Consider the following 22,020-nt stretch of genomic DNA (forward strand, 5'->3'; position numbering starts at 1 on the left):
AGAGGGACATCCTATATAATAATAATAAAAGGCTAATATGCACATTGACTGAATGGCAGAATGACTAGTTGCTATGATGTGCACTGGCCACCAGGGGGCAAACGCTCAATGCAGGAGTTGCCCCCTGGTGGTCAGTGCACTTCCATATGGGGAGTGCCACTCAGCCAGAAGCTGGCTCATGGCTGCCAGCAAAGTGGTGGTGGCAGGAGCCTCTCCCACCTCCGTGGCAGCACTAAGAATTATTTCAAATTAAATAATCTCCGTGGCAGCAACTAATGGTTTAGACCCAATCCCCTGGGGGCCTAAGCCTTTAGTCAGACATCCTCTGAGGGCTCCCTGACTGCCAAAAGGATATCTGACTACAAGCTTAGGCCTGATCTTCTGGGGAGTGAGCCTAAGAACTTAGGTGGACATCCCCCTAGGGGTCCTGGACTGCAAATGGGCACAGGCCGGGCTAAGGTCCCCCCCCCCAACTCAGTGCACAAATTTTTGTGCACCAGGCCTCTAGTGCTTATATAATCACCTAACTCTTAGAAATGAAATAGAAGAGAAAAAAAAAACTAGAGCACCAGCCAAAGCTCCAACTTCCAGAAAGAACAAGAAAGAAAACTGAGTAGGTATCCATTAGTTACTACATATTGCCAAAGTGGATACACTGCTAAAGTACAAGGAATTTAAAAATGTAACAAGATCAACAGGCTCAATATACTAGTATAAGAGTTATATTTAAATACATTAGTGATATGATGTCTGTGAGTCAAAACATACTGTGATAAGTGAAGGTATTTTTAGTTGTGTACAAAATAACCCAAAAGTTTTTTTCACTTTTGCTACCAAAGGCTTTTTGAGAACTGCAAAAGTGCCCATGAGAATTTTTTTAAAGGTGATTTTAAAAAAATTTGTTTTCATTAATTTTTTTAAATATGTTATTACTGATTTCAGAGAGAGAGGGAGAGGGAAACAGAGAGATAGAAACATCAATGCTGAGAATCACTGACTGGCTGCCTTCTGCATGCCCTCTACCTGGGGATTGAGCCTGCAACCCAGGCATGTGCCCTGACTGGGAATCAAACTGTGACCTCCTGGTTCATGGGTCGATGCTCAAACACTGTGCAACACCACTGGGCGCTGATTTTTTTTTTTTTGAGAGAGAGAGAAAGGGAGAGGGAGAGAGAGATAGAAACATCGATGAGAGTTTAGAAACATCGATCAGTTGTCTCCTGCACACCCGCTACTAGGGATCGAGCCCATTAACTGGGCATATGCCCTGACTGGGAATCGAACTGGCAACCTATCAGTGCATGAGACAACACTCAAAGAACTGAGCCACACCAGCCAGGGGCCCATTAGCATTGTTATGATAATATACAGCATATGACTGATCTTTCTGTTCACAAAGAACATGATGGACCAAGACCTTCAAGGAAATGTCTACTTTCCCTAAATTTTAATTTAAAGTGTTCAGGGTTCATCTGATAAATGCAAATTTTATCATGTTTTATCTGAAGATACCATCCAATTCTATATTTTTCTTCGTTTATTCCTACCCTGTGCCTTGAATCAGGTCTATTATTTCCTACTCTCTTGGAATTGTTTTTCCATCCCTAAGACATTATATAACTTGAACTATATTTATAAGTAATAAATAAAAAGCAAAAATTAAACTTTACATAAAACTGATACCATAAAAAAGGAGATTTACCACAAAAAATGAGGTTTCTTACCTTTAACCCGTTCTATTACTTTTGGTCTCTGTGGTTTGGACTTAGCAGATGGAGAATTAAATCTGAGATATGGTCCTTTTTTAAGAGTGCTGCGATGGCACTGATAAATTGGTTTTCCATAAATTTGTAACATATAATCTTCATCTTGTAACGCTGCGGTTGCTTTCAAAAAGCCCTAAGTACACAAAGTTATTGATCTCACCAACAAAATAGTCATTAAACACTTATCTCACTTTCCTAAAGCCTCTTTTTGCAAGCCTAAGTATTATAATAACAATGATCAGGTCAGAAAAGTCCTTTATTTTAAATAAATTCTGGATATAGTTTTCAAGCTATAGTTTTAAAGTTTTATAGTTTTTAAAAGCATGAAACTTAAATATATAAATCATTCACTCAAGAAACATGAAGGTTCTTACACTACTAGGAATACTTTCAGCACCAAAAAGTGAGGTTTAAACACACTTTATATATTACACTCAAGAACAATAATATAACATAAATCAAGTCCTTAAATGATGTTCTACATTTCTGATCCTACCTTTAATCATAACCTAAAATAGTACACAGAAAGGCAGCATTTATTGAGCATCTACTAAGTGTTAACCATTGAGTTAGATCAGAGGTGGGCAAACTTTTTGACTCAAGGGCCACAACGGGTTCTTAAACTGGACCGAAGGACCAGAACAAAAGCATGGATGGAGTGTTTGTGTGAACTAATATAAATTCAAAGTAAACATCATTACATGAAAGGGTACGGTCTTTTTTTTTTTTTTTTTTAGTTTTATTCATTTCAAACGGGCCAGATCCGGCCCGCGGGCCGTAGTTTGCCCACGGCTGAGTTAGATGCTTTATTAATGTGCCCCTAAATTCATGTTTGGCATTAAGAAAGTTAGAGCCTCTCCCTGACCAGTTTGGCTTAGTGGATAGAGCGTTGGCCTGCAGACTGAAGGGTCCTGGGTTCAATTCCAGTCAAGGGCATGTACCTTGGTTGTGGGCACATCCCCAGTGGGGCGTGTGCAGGAGGCAGCTGGTTGATGTTTCCCTCTCATCGATGTTTCTAACTCTCTATCCCTCTCCCTTCCTCTCTGTAAAAAATCAATAAAATATATTTTTTTAAAAATAGAAAGTTAGAGCTTAGGTAGAGCAGCCAAAACATTCCGTCCACAATACCTAGTACTATGCCTCATCAATCACTAGGCACTAAACCAGTGGTTCTCAACCTTCCTAATGCCGCGACCATTTAATACAGTTCCTCATGTTGTGGTGACCCCCAATTTCATTGTCACATAATTGAACATAATTAAAGCATAGTGATTAATCACAAAAACAATATGTAATTATATATGTTTTCCCCGATGGTCTTAGGCGATGCCTGTGAAAGGGTCGTTCGACCCCCAAAGGGGTCGCAACCCACAGGTTGAGAACCGCTGCACTAAACATACATTTGTTAAACTGAAAAAAACCAACAAACACCATACATACACACACACACAATGATGAAATACAATTTTTAGTATTATAAATTCCTAAATTTTGGACTAGATGATCTAAAAAAACGGTGATTCTAAGTGTGAGATCTCAGGAAGGAATTATGTATTTTATGCAGTGATTTCCACATTATGGATATCCAAAACCCTAAATACCAATAGTTTAAAATTAGTTTACACTTGTATAGTACTTCATATTTTTAAAACATTTTCATAATTTATATCTTAAAGGAAATAGTTTTAATGCAACATTTATGCCACATAACCAGAGTACGATCTTACCTCTTTTCTCTCTTTCTGTAAGCTTGAAGCAAGCATGCTCCTCATAGGTGGATTTTTAAAATGTTCCTCTTTTTGGTTTTGACCATGTTTTCTTGGAATTACAGAATTATTTACTGTTTTGTCTTGTTTATTGGATTTAGTATCTTTACTCATAGTCTGAGCTTTTTTGGTCCGTTGATTCTTCTGATCAAATCTCCTCTGTTCATCCTTTTTTGCCAGTTCATCCTTAACATAATCAAAATTAAAATTACTTAAAATCTATCCAAGTACGAATGCTTTCAAAAGCATTAAAATCTGTATTTTTCTGCTATAAAAATATAGGTTAGCAGTTTTTAATGCTTTATAGACAAATAATATTGGCTTACATATGAATAAAAATTCTCGGGAAGAATAAACAAAACACTAAGAAGATTGGTGTTTTATGGAGCAGGGTGAATGAAAAATATCAGATGAGATACAGAGGTAGGAGGGTAACTTTTCATGATGGAGCTTTTTGATGTTTGAACTATATGACTAGAAATTGTTCAAAAATTAAATTACAAAATAAGTTTCAAAAGTAAACAACTTTGTAATAAAACTCTGAAATAAATATTTATAAGTTAAAGTTGCTTGAAGGTTTCAACAAACATTTTATATGGAATCCACAGTAATAATGACATATATTGATAATTGCACACTCTTAGTTCAGCTTTTTTCTGGTACATCAGATAATAGCTAATATAAATTCTTCACAACCACATTAGAAATATATAATCATAAACAACGAAGTGCAAAAATATATTTCAGTATTTATTGCTGTGGAAACCGAACTGACACTTCATCTTGCTGCCACTGTGAATAAACATATATACACACCTTACAGTTAGGAATAAAACACTTTGCACCAAAAGATAAAAATAACAGGGCTACTTTGTCTAGTTCTACTTCCTCAAATATATAAAATTTTAAGACTTTTCTTTAAGTTACTGACCCCCTAATAAAAATAATTCTCTAGACTTGAGTTCAGGTAGTGAACACACAATGCAATATACAAATAATATATTACAGAATTGTACATTTGAAACCTATATAATTTTATTAACCAATGTCAGCTAATAAATTTAATTTAAAAAATAAAAAATACCAAAAAAAAAAAACCTCTTAAATTTTTGCAATGCTAATGTCTGAAGACACCCTGCGGATGTGAGAAAGGGGAAATTTTTCCATCTGGAACTGGCTTCTGTCAATTCAGTAACCTGAGAAATCTTGTAGAGTATTTTCCCTTTAAATAACTGGTATTTTTACTTTCGTAGCCCAATGCCTCTAAATCTGCTGTCTTGAAACATTTTTTTTATTGTTTATATGTATTTTATTTATTTATTTTTTTTTTATTATTAGTTAAGGTATTACAAATGTGTCCTCATCCCCCCCATTGAAACATTTTTTAAGTATACTTCTTTATTTTCTAAACACTTTTGCTAGATTTTCTTTCTAATACTCATATTCTAGTTATTATCCAACAATTTGCCAGAAAAGAGCCCTAATATAATTTATGATAAAGGACTTAAGTAAAATGAAACTTATTATTAAATAAATATAGTGATAGAGTGAAATTAAGAATTATAAGTGGAGTTATATATAAGGAATATTTTGAGAATAAGTATATACTTATAAATTGGAAACAATATTATCTCCTGGGAATTAATTCTATTTTTTTTTTTCCAAAATCTACCTGAATTTCTGCAGAAATAGTTTTAATCCACTCATCCACTGTCTTTTTGATCCGAATCTTCTCTGACATCTCTCTACAAAATAAAGAATTTTCTCTTTATTAGCATTTAATGTCCTGAGAATAGAACATGGATCAGATCTCTCACATAGTTTGAATCCACTGGGTAGCCCAATATCCTTCATCCGTAAAGAAAAAAACAATGGTATTAGTTTTCATCAAACAGAAGTATATTTGTAAACTATATGTAAATCTCAGAGGATATGTACTAAGAGAAACAAAAGTAAAGGGAGCAGTCACATTTGTAAAAGTAATAGTAACATTTATAGATCTAAATTCAACTCCATCATAAGCCCATATCATCAAAGGAAATAAAGAACCTTTTCTAACAATTAAAACACATTACACAAAATAAAGTGCTTAGGAAAAAATTAAGAAAGGCTGTAAACTGTGGTTTCATAAATAACCTCAAGATAACAACATCCTGTCTTACCTGTTGCTAGATAGAGCACTGATAAACGAATACATGGCAGTTCCATCCTTTGCACGAATAATAGCTTCTAGGTTTTCTTCAAGTACTTTTTTATTGTTCTGCACTCCTCTCAAAATCTTCTCAGCTTCTTTCAATATGGACCTCGTACTGGTCGTGTGAAGCTTAACGGGATTCTGTGGAAAATCAGCAAGCCTTGACATCAGCAGAGATTCTTTTGGCTTAAAAGAAAAAAGGGCAAAAATGTGACCATGTAAACTAGTATTATTTTATTCCAAACAAGAGCTCTTATTATAGTTTGGGCCATATACTCTACCAATATATTCTAAGGACTCAGTTTGTCAAATTTCAGAATTTTAAAAGAATACTTGGCAATTAAGGTTTCTTTCCATTTAGGTATGAATGTGTATGTTAAGTGAAATAGAGCTGAGATGTCTACAGTAGTGGCAGGCATTACAGTGGCCAATAAAAACTGTATCTGGGGAAATAAGCTAAATCAAAACAAGAAAAGGGTTGGCTCTAGGAAGGCATGGCACTTTGTGAACTGGATAAACAAGGGCCCACCCATAGTTTTCCCTCCCCCTTCCTTCCTCTCCAATAGAAGTGATAAAGCTGGAGTGGGCCATGTGGCTCCATCCTAGCCACAGAGCAGGAAGCAGAAATCAGTGAGGGCTTCTGAAAAAAAATTGCAAAGAGAACAGACTGGGATAACACGTCTTTTTTCAGTGCTTTGTCTTCATATTTACTCTTGCTTCTGCCTTGATAACTTTTCATTTCTTCATAATTTTTATCTTGGCTAATTATCAATTTTAGTATCCTGTTGCCACTTTACCTGGAGTAAGCCATTTGTTTCTTTCCTTTTTTGGCCAAGATCGTGAAGAACATTATCAGACTTCTGCACAGTCACCTTAGCCGCTCCTAGTTCTTCACAGGAAGGAAATCTTTGAGAGAATAGAGTAGCAATGCTGTAAGAGATTTAGAAATAAAGTATCCTAAATTATCAAATTCAGAAAGTATCTGATGACATATATTCTTAGTTTTATGAATTCTAAATGGTGTTCTATTAAAACTGGACAATGAAGTTAATCAATCATATGATTAAACACACATAATACAAAATATCACAAGGGACAAAATTACTCAGACCGGACTGTTTTAGGCATAATAGAAAAAGAGCAGGAAAGGGTTTACTTTGAAGAAGCTAACATGCAGAAATACTCTTAGAATGGTACTGGCTTGTAAAAATCCTCTTCTACATAAGAGCAAAGAGAACAGTTGCAAAAATTGTCAAAAACAGCTCTTTCAGAACTCTGGAAATTAAACAAAGGCTTTCAAAACCTGAGAAACATTAATCAAGAGAACAGATAATTCTAAGTAAGAACAGGAAGATTTGTGGCTTTTTGTTGTTGTTAATCTTGAACCGAGGAGACTTTTCCATTGATTTTTGGGGAGAGTAGAAGAAAGAGGGAAAGACAGAGAAAAACTGATGTGAGAGAAACACATCTTTTGGTTGCCTCCTGCACAAGCCCCAATCAGGGCCTGGGCTGGGGAGGAGCCTGCAACCAAGGTATGCGCCCTTGACTGAAATCGAACCAGGGACCCTTCGGTCCGCAGGCCGACACTCTATCCCAGTGATGGCGAACCTTTTGAGCTCGGCGTGTCAGCATTTTGAAAAACCCCAACTTAACTCTGGTGCCGTGTCACATAAAGAAATTTTTTGATATTTGCAACCATAGTAAAACAAAGACTTCTATCCACTGAACCAAACCTGCTAAAGGCATTTTTGTGGCATTTTAAACATGCCCCATTCCCACAAACCCTTTCCCCAACTCTGTGGTAGCCCTGAAAACCAATAGCATCACAACCACTAAAGAGGGAGGAACAAGTCCCATTCACAGGGTTTCTCTTTATTTGATTTGCCTCAGAGCCAGCGCAGTGAGAAGCCCTACCCCCAGGTCATTCTTCGAAAATAGTGGCAACTGTCTAATATCTTAGCTGCCTGAGATGGCCATATCAGTTGGGGTGAACAAGAGGGTTGCCAATAAACTAAAAATCTGAGGAATGAGATGTCCACTATGTAGTTTTGAAAAGTTCCAACACATTACTGGGGATCTGGAAGGTCATCTGCACGTACAGGGCTATGTGTGCACGCCCAAGAAAGACCTGAGAAGGGACTCATTTCTCAATCTGGCTGAACTGCGGCTCTGTGCAAGCAGGAAGTTAAGGCTAACCAAGACTGACAAACTGCCAGAGAACTGAAGGCGAGCCCCAACACACACACACACACACACACACACACACACACACACACCACTTGGCAAACGGAGGGAGATTTAATCATTCAAAGTAGTTAAGGAAATCTCTTTCCAATCATTAGCAGACTTTAGCTAACAAAATAGAGATTTGCTGCATATGACAAAGAATAGAGACTTTAGAGTCTAGGAATAACCTGACTACAGGTTATTAAATGTAGTTATGTAGTCTCATTAAAGACTACATTTAAGAGCATCAGGAATAACCCAGCTTCCTCTATCCTGCATTAGATTATTTTTGAGGCTATTCTCAGATAGCATTTCATCAGAATTGAATAATATGATTAGAAATTAATAACCTGCATTTTTTAAAAATTAAATATACTCATTTCATAACTATATTACAGAAAAGGAGGAATATACATTAGCAGCAGAAAATAGCAAGTAAGTCTAAGATAATTTTTGAAAGCAATATAAAATATTAAAATTAGTTAAGAAACTTTAGAAATGTTAACGCTCTTTTCAATCTAGCTTTTACCTGTCTTTCCTTTCAGGATTCCATCCTATTTTTGTCCCAGTTAGTGAGGTTTTGTCTGAAGATTCATTTATTCTTGACAAAGAATCTTGATTATTCAAAATTTGTTCCAATAGTCTTAAAGTTTCTACAATAAGAGAAATACAGTATCATTTTTCAACTACTACTTCATTCCTTTTTTATATAATACTAGAGGCCCGGTACACAAAATTCATGCATGGGGAGAGGGGTCCCTCAGCCTGGCCTGCATTCCTCTTCAATCCGGGACCCCTCGGGAGATGTCTGACTGCCTCTCGCAATCTGGGACCCTGGCTTCTAACTGCTCACCTGTCTGCCTGATCGCCCCTAACAACCTCTGTCTGCCTGATCGCCCCTAACCACCTCTGCCTGCCTGCCTGATCACCCCTAACTGCCCCCAACCGCTGGTGCCTGGGACCATGGGGCGGGTGGCTTGTCCCTCGCCCAGGCCACAGCCTGGCTAGTCTCCATTCCTCTTAGAGGAGCTCATCTGTGCCTGGCTGGCCCCACTCCTCTTTCCCCAGTGTTGAGTGTCTGAGCCGTTACAGCATGATGGCGTGATGACATGATGACCATTTGCATATTAGCTCTTTAGTATACAGGATTTCACATATATTTATACTAAATTAGCTTCTTATGATGGTGATCAACTCAATTCACTCTATAATGTAGGCTATAAATACACTCATCAAATAAAACTAAATTTTAAAACCATACAGGTGAAAGTTCAGGCCCAACTTTATTTCCATTACAGAAAAAAGGAATGTGAAAGAGAAGTTTTTCTTCATACCAACTATTACTTGAATCTTCTCTTTAGCTTCATCTTTAATGAGACTACATAACAACCTCATCTTGGTGAAGTTGGTTTTTTAGAGATTATTTTTTAAAATTCCTTAAAACTTCTTAAATGTGTTCAAGACAGGACTTAAATACATTTAAGAATAAAAGTTTAGCCCTAACCGGTTTGGCTCAGTGGATAGAGCATCGGCCTGCGGACTGAACGGTCCCAGGTTCGATTCTGGTCAAGGGCATGTACCTTGGTTGCAGGCACATCCCCAGTAGGGGGTGTGCAGGAGGCAGCTGATCGATGTTTCTCTCTCATCGATGTTTCTAACTCTCTATCCCTCTCCCTTCCTCTCTGTAAAAAATCAATAAAATATATTTAAAAAGAAAAGAATAAAAGTTTATACTTAACATGTTCATTTACTTTTCCTAAAGGAATACTACTATATTTGAGGGTCTAAATTATTTCAGGTCATTTATAAAAGTTAATACACGAACACTTTTTTCAACTGAACACAGTAACAAATGTTAAATTTCTCCGAGTTTTATTATTGAAACTCACACCTAAAAATAATATAAGAAAACATGCTCTAAAATGATCAGAACATTATTTTTTATTTATTAAAAGCAAAATTTGTTCATGAAAGATTAAGTAACCTATAGAAGACAATCAAAATATAATCATAAGTGTATATTTCCAACTCCTTCTACGAAGAATCTAAAATAACTTGATTTGGCCTTTATCATTTAAAGAAAAATATTAGACAACTCACTTTAGTTACTTTAGCTCATTAGAAAACTATAAGTATTGCATGAAATCTGTTCCTAATATGACATCAGTGTAACAGAAGGAGTGGGTGCTAATAATTGCTTTATTACCTGGATGACCTGATATCTCCATATTTTCTTTTTCTTCTGCAGGATTTTCCCTCTTTGATATTTTATCATCTTTTGAAACAGGTATAGGAGCAAACTTTCGAGGTGCTGGTGTCTCCAAAGGAGATTTCTGTTTATCAAAACCCATATCTACTACCTCTCTTGAAGGTGCTTAAAAGAAAATAAATTTAACTTATTTTTTAAAAACTTTACATTGTAGAGTGTTACTCTTCCCCATATTTTAAAAATAAACCCAAAATTATAAAGGATATACTAATTATTAACAACTATACAGAAATAACTTCAGCCTCACTAGAAATTAAAAGAAATCAACAGACTATAAATATTTTATAAACACAGCTAATAAATAAGAAAAAAATCAATATAATATTCAGTGCTGTTGTGAAAATGGCATAGCCAGACACTGCTCATGGCAATGAAAACTGGTAAGACCATCTGGTATTAAGTATAGGAAGTACTACACACCCAACAGGCTATCCTTCAATCATTAAAAATTAATATTATGAAAATAATTATGTAAACATAGGAAATACTTTTGGTATGCTAGCAAAGTAGTAGTATAAAATTATTTTTTGCTACAACTACAAGGACATAAAAATAATATATGCCCAAGAAAAAACATAGAAAAATGTAGTTTAATTTGAATTTTTAATTTACTCATTTTTTAAAAAATTTTTTACTGTCACTAAAATACACAAAAAAACCAATTCGGTACACAATCAATAAAACAAACATCATCTTCCTTTAAAACTCAAGTCTGAAAAAATACAAAATTATGAGCAACTAATTTTCCAGAATTGAGGATGAAACAAATGTCTACTTCTACAGAAAAACACATGGGTCCAAATGGTGTGGCTCAGTGACTGAATATTGACCTATGAACCAGGAAGTCTTGGTTCCATTCCCGGTCAGCGTATATGCCTGGGTTGCGGGATCAATCCCATGTGGGGTGTGCAGAAGGCAGCCCATCAATGATTCTCTCTCATCATTGATGTTTCTATCTCTCTCTCCCTCTCCCTTCCTCTCTGAAATCAATAAAAATGTATTTTTAAAAAAGAAAAAGAAAGCACATGGGTGGGTCATACTGAAACCTGAGTTCTGGCAGTAGCTCTCAAGCCAGATGACCTTGACCAAGCAAATCATAACTTTTCTGTGCTTCCTCTTCCTCCCTTCACAACTTAAAAATGAACTCATCTCACTTCACAATAGTGTAAGGACCATTCATGTGTTGTAAAACGTAAAGCACTAACAACTATAAGGAATCTTTAACCATTTGTATGCAATAGCGTTTATAGACGCAAGCGGTGGGCCTTTTTCAGTTAAATTCAAAATATCATGGCAGTTAACTGGTTAATATGTAATACAACAATGTTCTAACAAATCAAATATCGGGGATATTGTACTACAAGTGTCTGTATATCATTAAAGGAAAAGCCCTTATTTCTCATTAATTCATTATTCAAGTATCAATAATTTGGAACACACTTATTCATTTATTTTAAATTCCAAAGGTGTAATACCAATAAGCTATATATTCCTCTATTATTATAAACAGAGATTTTTAAAGTTCTATTAAGATAGACAGACGTGCATTACTAACTCTTTGAAAATACTTAGAAATAGTTTATAATTTTACTCAGGTGGTTTCTCCCAACAGAATAAAAAAAAAAAAAAGTAAATGGTCAGTTTGTTAGAGACCTAGAGAATTGATTATAAGCATGTTTGATACTAAATAAGTAAAATTTTTCTACATTTATAAGTGCTTCTGACAATTTATGAAGGTTATTAATTAAAACAAAAAAGTAGGACATGATCAAGTTTCCAAATGACTTAAAAATTACACGACCTACAAAAAGTACTAGTAATTTTATAAAATAAAGGCTTAATCTTCTACAATCCAATAATATACCACAAAGAAAATTTAGAGCTGACATTATTAATTCATAGAGAATTACATTTGTTTTACCTTGTTTGCAACCAAACGTGTTATGTGAAGCTAGGTCACTGCTACCAGGATTAGAATGGTCTAGTTTTACAGAACAGTGTTCCACGGCTCTAGGAGGCACAGTAACAGGCTGAATACTATTAGTCTTGAGCGCAGCACTAATAAAATGAGTCTAGAAGAAAAATATGTTATTGATTTCAAATATCATTTGAAAGAGGTGACAAAATGCATTCAAATTTATTAGAGGACTTAAAACCATTCATCAGACTTCATAACAAAGAAAATAAATACCTTACATAAAGGATCCACTGCAGCAGCGCTACCACTGGAAGAATATAGTAAAGGCCTGATTCAGCCTGGCTCTGCAGTGTGACCTGGAAATCTTCATTTAATTATGCTAAACCTCAGTTTCTTCCCTTTAATTTAGAGATGGCTCAGGGGACACTGCAATAGGCTAGGTTACAGCAGTTCTCAACCTGTGGGTCGCGACCCCTTTGGCAGTCGAACAACCCTTTCACAGGGGTCGCCTAAGACCATCCTGCATAACTGTTATGTTATGATTCATAACAGTAGCAACATTGCAGTTATGAAGTAGCAACGAAAATAATTTTATGTTTGGGTCACAACATGAGGAACTGTATTTAAAGGGCCAGAAGGTTGAGAACCACTGGGCTAGGAGATGACCAGAAGAAAGGGGACCTCTACTTCAAACAGGTAATTTAAAAGCAAAACATCTCATCTTTTGTATTCTGGATAATTTTGTTTGAGATAAAGGATTAAGAACATTACTAGTAAGCATTTAAACGGTGGCCATATTTAGTAGCAGCAATAATATATGTACTTATATATAAGTGGAAAGTATAGTAGTAACTGTTTTCAGCATTATTTATTAAAATATCTAAAATGTATAAATATCTTACCGAATAAAACTGACTTCAAAAGAGGTTTTATGCCAAGTAAAGAAAAACCTAAAATTATTCATAGGTTTACAGAATTCTTATCAATGTGTAGAGATCTCTCTACATGGGGGAGACTCAATAAATTTCATTTCATTAAGCATTTACGGAACTACTAATATACCTAGTATGTCACTGAAACCTCAACTTTCTCTGTAATTATAAGCTTTATGAATAAAACTGAATGAGCAAAAATTCCATTCTTCCAAAACCAGAAAATCAATAATTACATGTTTATGAATGAAAGGATGGATGAATGGCAGACAAACAGGACAAGAAGGACCCTCCTTTAAGAAATCTGTGCTTTTCAATTGTGTCATCTCATTTTTTCCTGAACAAAAATATACATTTTCAAGGTAAAGAAATCAAGGCTCACTGTGCAGTTATTTGTAGACTAAGAAGAGAACTCTCATAGACCCACTCCCGGCCTCTCACTAGACAACATGTGGCAGACTCAGGTTTAGTTATGCCTGGAGTACTTACTAAAACTTTACCTTGTATGCCCATCATCATTCCAATAAAAATACTATCATCAACCACATGAGAGCTCAAGACAAATTCTATTGAGAAGTCTTAAGCTCTAGCTGGTTTGGCTCAGTGGAGAGAGCATCGCCCTACACACTGAAGGGTTCCGGGTTCAATTCCGGTCAAGGGCACATGCCCGGGTTGCGGGCTCGAACCCCAGTCGGTTGTGTGCAGGAGTCAGCCATCAATGATTCTCTCTCATCCTTGATGTTTCTATCTCTCTCTCCCTCTCTAAAATCAATAAAAATATTTTAATAAAAGATAATACTTTATATATAAAAAATAAGTCTTGAGAATTACAATTTATTAGTGTTCACTTTGTGATAGCTATAATAAACTTATTTTTGTATAGTCTTCTGAATGTGGTATTTTAATTTAATTTTTTAAGTTTTAAAGCTGCACTTTAATTAGAGAAAAAGTAAAATAAAATCAATGCATTTATAATGCTGGTCACTTACTCATTGAAAAAAAAAAAAGTATGTTGTGTATCTGAATGCTGGATATTATCCCAAGACCTGGAAATTCCACAATAAATTAGAAACTACACTATCAGCTTCTTGTGAGGATAACTTTTTATTTTTATTTTACTTTTTAAGAAATATTTTATTGATTTCAGAGAGAGAGAGAGAGAATCATTTAGTGTCTTTTGAATCAAGACACTGAACAATGTTCAAACCTTTAATTAATTGCAGAAGCAGTATGTATTCTGGATGGTTCTCATCCAAGTATGTGCATCACATTAGAGAGCTTTTGATTTCTCATACCTGCTGTCCCAGAATCTTGGGAGGTAGAGCATGTCTATTTCTATAAAGCTCTCCAAGTGATTCTGATGCACATTCCCAGACTCACAGACACTGATGTAAGAAATAATTGCACTGCGATATGAGCATTTTAAAAATGGCATGAACAGAAATACCACACAAGGAGAAGCCAACTATAGGGAGGTCTTACAAAACTAGTGACATTTGAACTAGAACGTGCCGAGTTCTCCACATAGAAGGGAAGAACGATAAACAAGCAATCATTATTAAAGAACTAAAACTCTTACAATCTAATGAGCTATTGCAATAATCAATGAACATTAGCCTAGAAATCCAAGGGATAAAGGACCATGGGATGGGTGCTGGCTCTGTGACAGATACCTGAATATCTATTTGTTGTTGTTGTAGTTTCTCAAGATGCCTAATGTGCTGCTCCATAAACACATTCATTTGCTTTTCATGATCATGACAATGTAGTTTCTCGTGTTGATTCTGAATGCTTGCTTGCTGCTCTGTAACACGCTGTAACTGTTTATCAGTCTCCTGTAACTTATTGAGTAATTCTGTAACAGAATTGACCTTTGCTTCCAAATCACTCTGCACCTTTGGCAATAAAAATATCAAAAGATATTAAAATAATATGCTCCATTACTGAAAATGTTATTTAAAGCAATTGGTATTGAGAAATGATCGAACTAGATTTTTACCCTTGAAATCTCTGATGATTTGATGCCTTTATTTTTATAATCACAGAAACAAAAGGCACAAATATTATCTTTAGGCAGATCTTTTCTCTTCATAAAAAAATAACAAATCTGCCACACAATTCTTATAATGCCAGAAATAAAACACTTAATTGGGAATTAAAAGGAAGGAAATACCAAAACAGAATAGCTATTGATACTTCCTTCACCTCAGGCTGAGTGAGGTCAGCAGCCTGGAGTTCTAGTCTCGGCTCTGCCACCTGTTAGCTCTGGGACCTTGTGCTACTCTGGCCTGTTTCTCAGTTTTCTCATTTACGAGCTGTGGCAGAGATGATTTCTAAAGTCCCTTCCAGCTCTAAAAATAAGGATGGCCGAGTGTCCCAGGTTGCCCAGGACTGAGGGGCTCCCAAGATGAAATATCTTCAGTGCTAAAACTGGGACAGGCCCGGGTTCTCTAGCATTTTCACAGTAATGAAGGGGTCTCACAACTCCTGGGAGGTAATACATCACCACAAACAAGAAAACGCTTTCAAATGGAGAGCAACTAGAATGTCCCTAACCAACAGTTGAACACAACCATTTATAGAATCAGTTTCTAATAAATACTTTCCCATTTACAAAGTAGTTATGAATGAATGAATATCTGGGGAGAAAAATATACTTTTATCAGTGGAGCTGCTGTTGCAATGGCGGCAGCAGTTGCTGCAGCCACAGTTGTAGCTGAGTCAATGCCACGGGGTGAAGTTCTAGGCTCCTGAGCAACAGTGTCCTTTTCTGTACCTGTATCCTCTAAAAGCTGTACCTTTACTTCCTTAAAAACAGGCATGCTCTGAGCTCTGTAAATAAAAAAGGAATAAAAATATATTCAGTAAGCTACCTTGAACCATTTCAAGAAATACCTAAGTGGTAATCTGCTGAAAGTGGTTTTTCCTGGTTTAAAAAAAAAAATGTATTACACTCTATATTTGGCTTAAAGATGATAATGACATAAACCACTGACAAAACCAAAGACTCCCTAGTAAAAAACAAAAAAAACAACAACAAAAAAAAAACCACACACACACACAAGTAAAATCGGCAGGAATGAGCTCCATTCCCAGGTGCTGGATTCCCCTCCTTGATTTTTAAAGAAGGCATAGGGCAGCTCTCCAACTTACTCCTCTTTGGTATTTCCTCATTTCTACTAAGAGCATCATTTTCCTCTGTCTCAAAACTTTGAGAATATCTTGACTTCTCCATCCTCCGCTTAACCTTCTCATACCCACATGAGTCATCAAGTTGTGTCAATTATTTCATCACAATTGCAGGAATAGGGTCATAGAATCACAAAAGGTGGGAGAAACCAATAGGCCATCTACCCTAATTTCCTAATGTTACCGATGGAGAAACTGAGGTCCACAGAGGAACTTAGTTTATCGAAGTCACATAGCTAGTAAGCAGCCGTTAGGATCTGATTCCCAGAGATCTTCCCAGGACACAAGCCTTCTCTCCCAGAACAACACTTCTCCCTCTCCAGTAAAACATTTCATCACCTCTTGCCAACTATTTTCATTCTTCCAGTTTTGACTTGCTTAAAAACTTCCCACACATATTTCTCCACTATTAAAAAATCTAAAATTGTTCCTTATAGCAACTAAATAGGCTAATTTCTTCTGGCTGGTCTTCCACATACTCCATGCTCTGGCTCTGCCCTAGCTTCCTCTATACACTCCTATCACTTCACAAAACAACTCTCTGGAGTCCGCTCGTCACTCACTGTACCACACCACTCCCACGCTCTCTCGCTCTGTTCTCTCAACCTGTTTCTACCCACTTATTACAACCTTCTCCTTCTCCAACGTCAGCCTTACTTTTTAAAATAAGCTTGTCCTTATAATACTTCTTCTTGATCTCTCCTTTCATTAACTCCTTTTGCATTTACTGCCTATATCACACAATTGAGACTTGACAGCCATGCTATCATTTAAATGTCTATACAGGACAGCTTAATAATATAGTGAATGCAATGTTGTTTCCTAGGAGCTCTAATCACTCATTCCTCCAAATATGTGTGTGTTCTCTCCCCAACTAAGTTCTAAGCAACCTGGGATGAGTCTAAATATCCTCTGACGGTAAATAACAACCATTACGTATTTGGACTACTTGGCCTCTGCTGTAAGTGGTGTAGCCATGTGATTAGGACACAGGCTCTAAAGCCCGACTCCCTGTGTTTGAACCCCAGCCCAGTTTCTACTTGCTAAGTGACGTAGGGAAAAATCGCTCTCTCTGTGCCTCAGTTTCCTCATCTATAAAATCAGAATTCTGTAAAATTGGGATAGATAGAATGTATTTCATTGGATTTTGTGAGTAAAAAAATGAGTTAATTCACATAAAGTACTTTGAACAGTACCTCTTCTATAATGACTGTTAACAGCTATTGAATATATGTGCCAAGTACCATGAACAATGCTTTATACATACTGACATACAATACATATTTCACACATTGAAAATGTTTTTCCTATATCCAAAGTATAAAGTGCAACTGATTTTAGAGAACCACATGAACACAAGAGGTGGCCCACCTATTTTCTGTAAGTGCAACTTACTTTTGTTTTAAAATTGCTCTGAGCGCATCTTTCTGTCCCATGGTGTACTGGGAAATAAAGATGTCATTTGCTGCAAAATAAAAACAAAAATACACTTCAGATTCCTGAAAATTTGTTAAATTTTAATAAACTACTAAATAAACCACCTTTTTAAACTCAAAGAATATTTAAAGAATATTTAAGAATTCAGCAACAGGATTTCACAATTTTAAAAAGGCAAGACACAAATGATCAAATATCAATAGTCATAACCTGAGGCCCAAGAGAAAAAATGTTACCAAAACAAACAAAAAAACACCTGGGGCCAAATTGGGAATATTTGCTCAAACTCTAAAGAGAAAACTGTTTAGAATAAAGTAAAGTCAACTTCTTAAAAAAAGCATCACTAACTAAATTTTTCAAAGCACCACTTTAATTTACTATCTTATCAAAGACTATCCAAAATTTGAATTCAGAATTTATAAACAGGTTTCTAGTACCAAACCTATACAACAGGTTGGTAGTAATAAAATTAACTTGCAAACCCTTTTCTGGAATTTTTGAGATTCAATTAATAGCTTAATTTACAAGGAAAAAATTTTAATTATAATAAGAAAAAACTATTAGGTTGTTTAATGAATGTCTAAAAGTCAATGAATATATAAAAAATATAAAATTCTATGCTGAAAAGGAAATTCTGACACATGTTCCAACATGGATGAACCATGAAGACATGCTAACTGAAATAAATCAATCACAGAGGTCAAGTATGATTCCGTTTATCTGAGGTCTAGTGCAATTCACAGAGATGGCAAGTAGAATGGCAGCTGCCAGGGGCTAGAGAGAAGGGGGAATGGAGAGCTGGGTTACTGGGTAATACACAGGTTCAGTTGAAGAAGATGAAAAAGTTCTGGAGATGGATGATGGTGACAGGTGCACAACAATGTGAATGTACTTAATGCCACAGAACCGTTTGCTTAAAAATGGTAAATTTTATGATATGTATATTCAACTACAATTTTAAAAAATCAAATGTATCCTTTTACCTTTCTGTCTATTGTTCTCTTCTATTTTATCCAAAGGCAACCCTTTCACTGCAACATCTTTAGAAAAACCCTTTGGGATATGAAAGGAAGAAATAAAGGCTAAATAAACGTTATGATTTATTACTTATCAAGTACTATTTACTAGCCATGTGACTACTATATTTTGGGTTTGCAGGACTGTATGCTTTATATACTTAATTCCCATCACCACCAGAATGCTTAGGTACCTTGAAGCTACTCAAGGATTTGTTGAATGAGTAGGAAGCTGTCAGACAAGTGAATGAGTAAGTTAACAAGCAAGCAACTATGGCCCTGAAATTCACACTCATATCCCGATTTGCCACTTCTAGCAGAGCGAGTTGTATAACATCTCAGTTGCTACAGTTAAATGTGAAAATCTGATTCACTGTGAGTCTGATGGAGAACATAAGGATGGCCAGTGCATGGCACAAAATCACCAATTTTCCAAAACATTCTTTGTCACTGAATTCATAATGTGACATCAGAAGGCTTCTCTATATAAGTCATACCTACTGACAAATAGCTTTCTGTTCATGTGTAGATTATATTCAGGGGTAAGACACTATGATTTAAAGTACTAGATTCATTCAATGTTCTATTCAATTGCCTTAGACACACCTTGTTAAATTGACAATACATAGGTCAACATTATGATTACTGGTCAAAGCCTAATTAGATTGCATCACCAAAACATTATATTTATCATCAAATATTTTTAGCATTATAAAAAGGTTAACATGAAAATTTCATGTTTTTGTTTCTTAAAGACCCCTCAAGAAAATACCCACAAAAGACCTCATAATGGTTTGTCTGATGTATAATCACACTCACATTTTTTACTATGTTATTTTTCCTTACATTTACATAATGTTTCTTGTTTAGAATACCTTTTCCTTAGATAATAGCAGAGCGGTTTTTTTAAATTACACTATTTCTTTCCTAGGTCATTATCTTACTAATGGATATTTTTGATTCTATGGAAGGCTTTTTCGCTAACATCTCAAACACTACTTAAATCACAATTGTCGTATGTCAAACATTTCTCTTGGTAAGTGAAATTTAAAAACAAGGCTTGCTGCTAATCAAACATAATTTAAGAATACATTTATTTGACAATACTAAAAATTTCAACATCAGCACAATTAAGAATCCTTTTGCTTACACTTTCTGACACAGGGGGGTTTTCTAATGGAGGCTGGTAATCATTTCTAGCAAAAGCTAAGTCTGATGAACCTACCAAAACAAAGAAATCAATTTTAGTGATTTTTCAAATCAGAACATTACATGTAGAAACTGTACAGGCATGACTCAAGAGCTACTAGTATATATAAACTCCATATGAATGCAAGACCTAAATTGGAAGCCACATTTCATGCAAAAAAAAAAAACACTTAGGAAAAATGAGATTTTACAACTCATATCTTGGAAAATATGGGTCAATATTGACAAGCAAGTGAGATAAGTATAAAATGGTTTAAAGTGTATCATTACTCTGTTAGATTTGGACAAACAAGGGCAGAATCACTTGCCATGAATAAAATACATATATGATATAAAAGCCTGATTTAACAGCAGGCGTATGATATGCTGTACCAACCAAAAAGCAACATTATAAAAGCATTTTTTTTGTTTTTGCACATATATCCATTAACTTAATCCTTACAATTGCCCATGAATTGGATAAAGCATATGTTATCTTCATTTTCACTGATGTTAAGTGAATTGAGATGTGAAAGCCATCAAATGGCATAAGTTGTGTTTTTCTACTACGCCAAACTGACTATCATAATCCAAACATCAGGTAGAGTATTTGGTAAAAAGCCCAGCAGTGAAAAACAAGCTCAGCATATAAATTAAGTATGTCCATCAGAGATGGAACTGGAAGAGTATACAAAAGCCACACAAAGAAAAAACACAATAGGAAATGTTCAAGTTTCATTCATTCTATCCATTCAGTACTACTGGATGCAGGGTATGCCTGGCCATTTTCCCAGGGAACATAGTCAGTTTTTGACACCTGTACAAACTAATCATCTCACATTTGTGAATTTAAACATTAAGAATCCTCTAAATTTTGAAACACACACGCAAAAAAAAGCAATAAAAAGACTAAAAATTTACAAAAGTGAAAAGTTGAAAAACTATGTGGAATCACATACCACGTAACGTTCCATTCACGCTAGTCTCCGTTCTAAAAGGAAGGTGTTTGTTTGCAGACAACGCCGGAGCAACACAGGACAGGTCGTCTTTCAGCAAAGCCAAATTCTCTCCCTGGTTTGGAGAAGCTACCTCCCGAAGCCTCTTCGCTGGTATTTTAACCCTTCTTTTCTTTTCCGGGCTAAACTCGGGGCCTTTCATATTATTGGCAACAAAACTAGTCTCGAAATTCTATAGCAGAACTTTCTTCTGGGTCCATAAAACTGCAGAACAAAATTTTCACCGCTTTGAAGACTGGGGAGAAGGTGGGGTTAAGAAGCGCGTGGGGGGGCGGGGATGATAAGGAAAACGTGAATTTTAAGTGATTCTGAAATATGCAGTCACCAACTTCTAAATTAAACAATGTCTAAACAGACTAGTCACAAAGCTAGAAATTTTGGTACTTAATGCAGCATAATGACTAGAACCTTTTTATCCTCTAATCCCACTCAGCCTACAAATGCACCATGCCATGAATCTTAAACACTGGAGATGACAAGATAATGACTGCATGAGCATAACAACCACCACAATAACAGTGCATTCTCCAGTCCCAGTTGGCAAGACAAAATCAAACAGATGTAGAGGCGGAGTTAAGATTTGCTGGGAGGAGGGAGTCAAGCAGGTAAAACCCAAGTGCTATTTTTTTTTAATTCCCCACGTAAGAAGCTTAATAGCATTATTCAGCCAATGAGTCTTACACATCCCTCCAGTTGCAAACACCGGACACCTAAACTCACGCCTCCGAGTCTCCGGATCGCCAGGCAGCCTCACAACCACAGGTCTCATCGGACAACACCTTCAGTTGCCCGCGGGTAAACACCCACTTCCTTGTAAGCCCCTCCTCCCCCCCGAGACACAACACGCATGCGCGCCTAGAATATTGTCCGAAACAGCCAACCAAAAGGCTCAATGCTCCCGGGTGCTCCTCCATCCCTTTCCGGGTGGAAACAAACGCTCAACGTAAAAGGCTTAAAACAGGTGTGGGTCGTTTTAAGGCAGTACATTGCCCCAAAGGATTTAAATTTTGGATAAAACCCAAGAGACTTGTTGAAGACCTGCAGCGCTCCCGAACTAACTGGTAATACCACTCGCACTCATTAGGGAATGTTTACAGCGTAGC

The 22,020-nt window shown here is 36.0% G+C and overlaps 1 protein-coding gene across 10 annotated transcripts in view; it reads right to left on the reverse strand.

Moving 5' to 3' along the window:
- KIAA0586 (KIAA0586 ortholog) overlaps nucleotides 1-21,732 on the reverse strand; it is a 106,292-nt gene extending 84,560 nt beyond the window's left edge. For 3 of the 10 annotated variants that reach the window (XM_015566482.1, XM_015566485.1, XM_006767663.2), the window contains exons 1-15: nucleotides 21,599-21,732; nucleotides 20,861-21,152; nucleotides 19,864-19,934; nucleotides 18,681-18,750; nucleotides 17,656-17,725; nucleotides 15,729-15,903; nucleotides 14,745-14,966; nucleotides 12,143-12,293; nucleotides 10,159-10,326; nucleotides 8,482-8,605; nucleotides 6,524-6,656; nucleotides 5,695-5,912; nucleotides 5,205-5,277; nucleotides 3,494-3,718; nucleotides 1,725-1,899 (exon numbers count right to left, since the gene is read on the reverse strand). In XM_015566482.1, coding sequence (XP_015421968.1) covers nucleotides 1,725-1,899; nucleotides 3,494-3,718; nucleotides 5,205-5,277; nucleotides 5,695-5,912; nucleotides 6,524-6,656; nucleotides 8,482-8,605; nucleotides 10,159-10,326; nucleotides 12,143-12,293; nucleotides 14,745-14,966; nucleotides 15,729-15,903; nucleotides 17,656-17,725; nucleotides 18,681-18,750; nucleotides 19,864-19,934; nucleotides 20,861-21,059 — 2,074 coding nt within the window. In that variant the 5' untranslated portion in view covers nucleotides 21,060-21,152; nucleotides 21,599-21,732. Of the gene's footprint in view, nucleotides 1-1,724; nucleotides 1,900-3,493; nucleotides 3,719-5,204; nucleotides 5,278-5,694; nucleotides 5,913-6,523; nucleotides 6,657-8,481; nucleotides 8,606-10,158; nucleotides 10,327-12,142; nucleotides 12,294-14,744; nucleotides 14,967-15,728; nucleotides 15,904-17,655; nucleotides 17,726-18,680; nucleotides 18,751-19,863; nucleotides 19,935-20,860; nucleotides 21,153-21,598 lie in introns of those variants that run through there. The other 7 variants (XM_015566484.1, XM_015566480.1, XM_015566481.1 and 4 more) reach the window with 7 other exon arrangements.
- Nucleotides 21,733-22,020: the final 288 nt, after the last annotated feature.

This window comes from Myotis davidii, unplaced genomic scaffold (genome assembly GCF_000327345.1).
Source record: "Myotis davidii unplaced genomic scaffold, ASM32734v1 scaffold281, whole genome shotgun sequence".
NCBI classification, from domain to species: Eukaryota; Metazoa; Chordata; class Mammalia; order Chiroptera; family Vespertilionidae; genus Myotis; species Myotis davidii.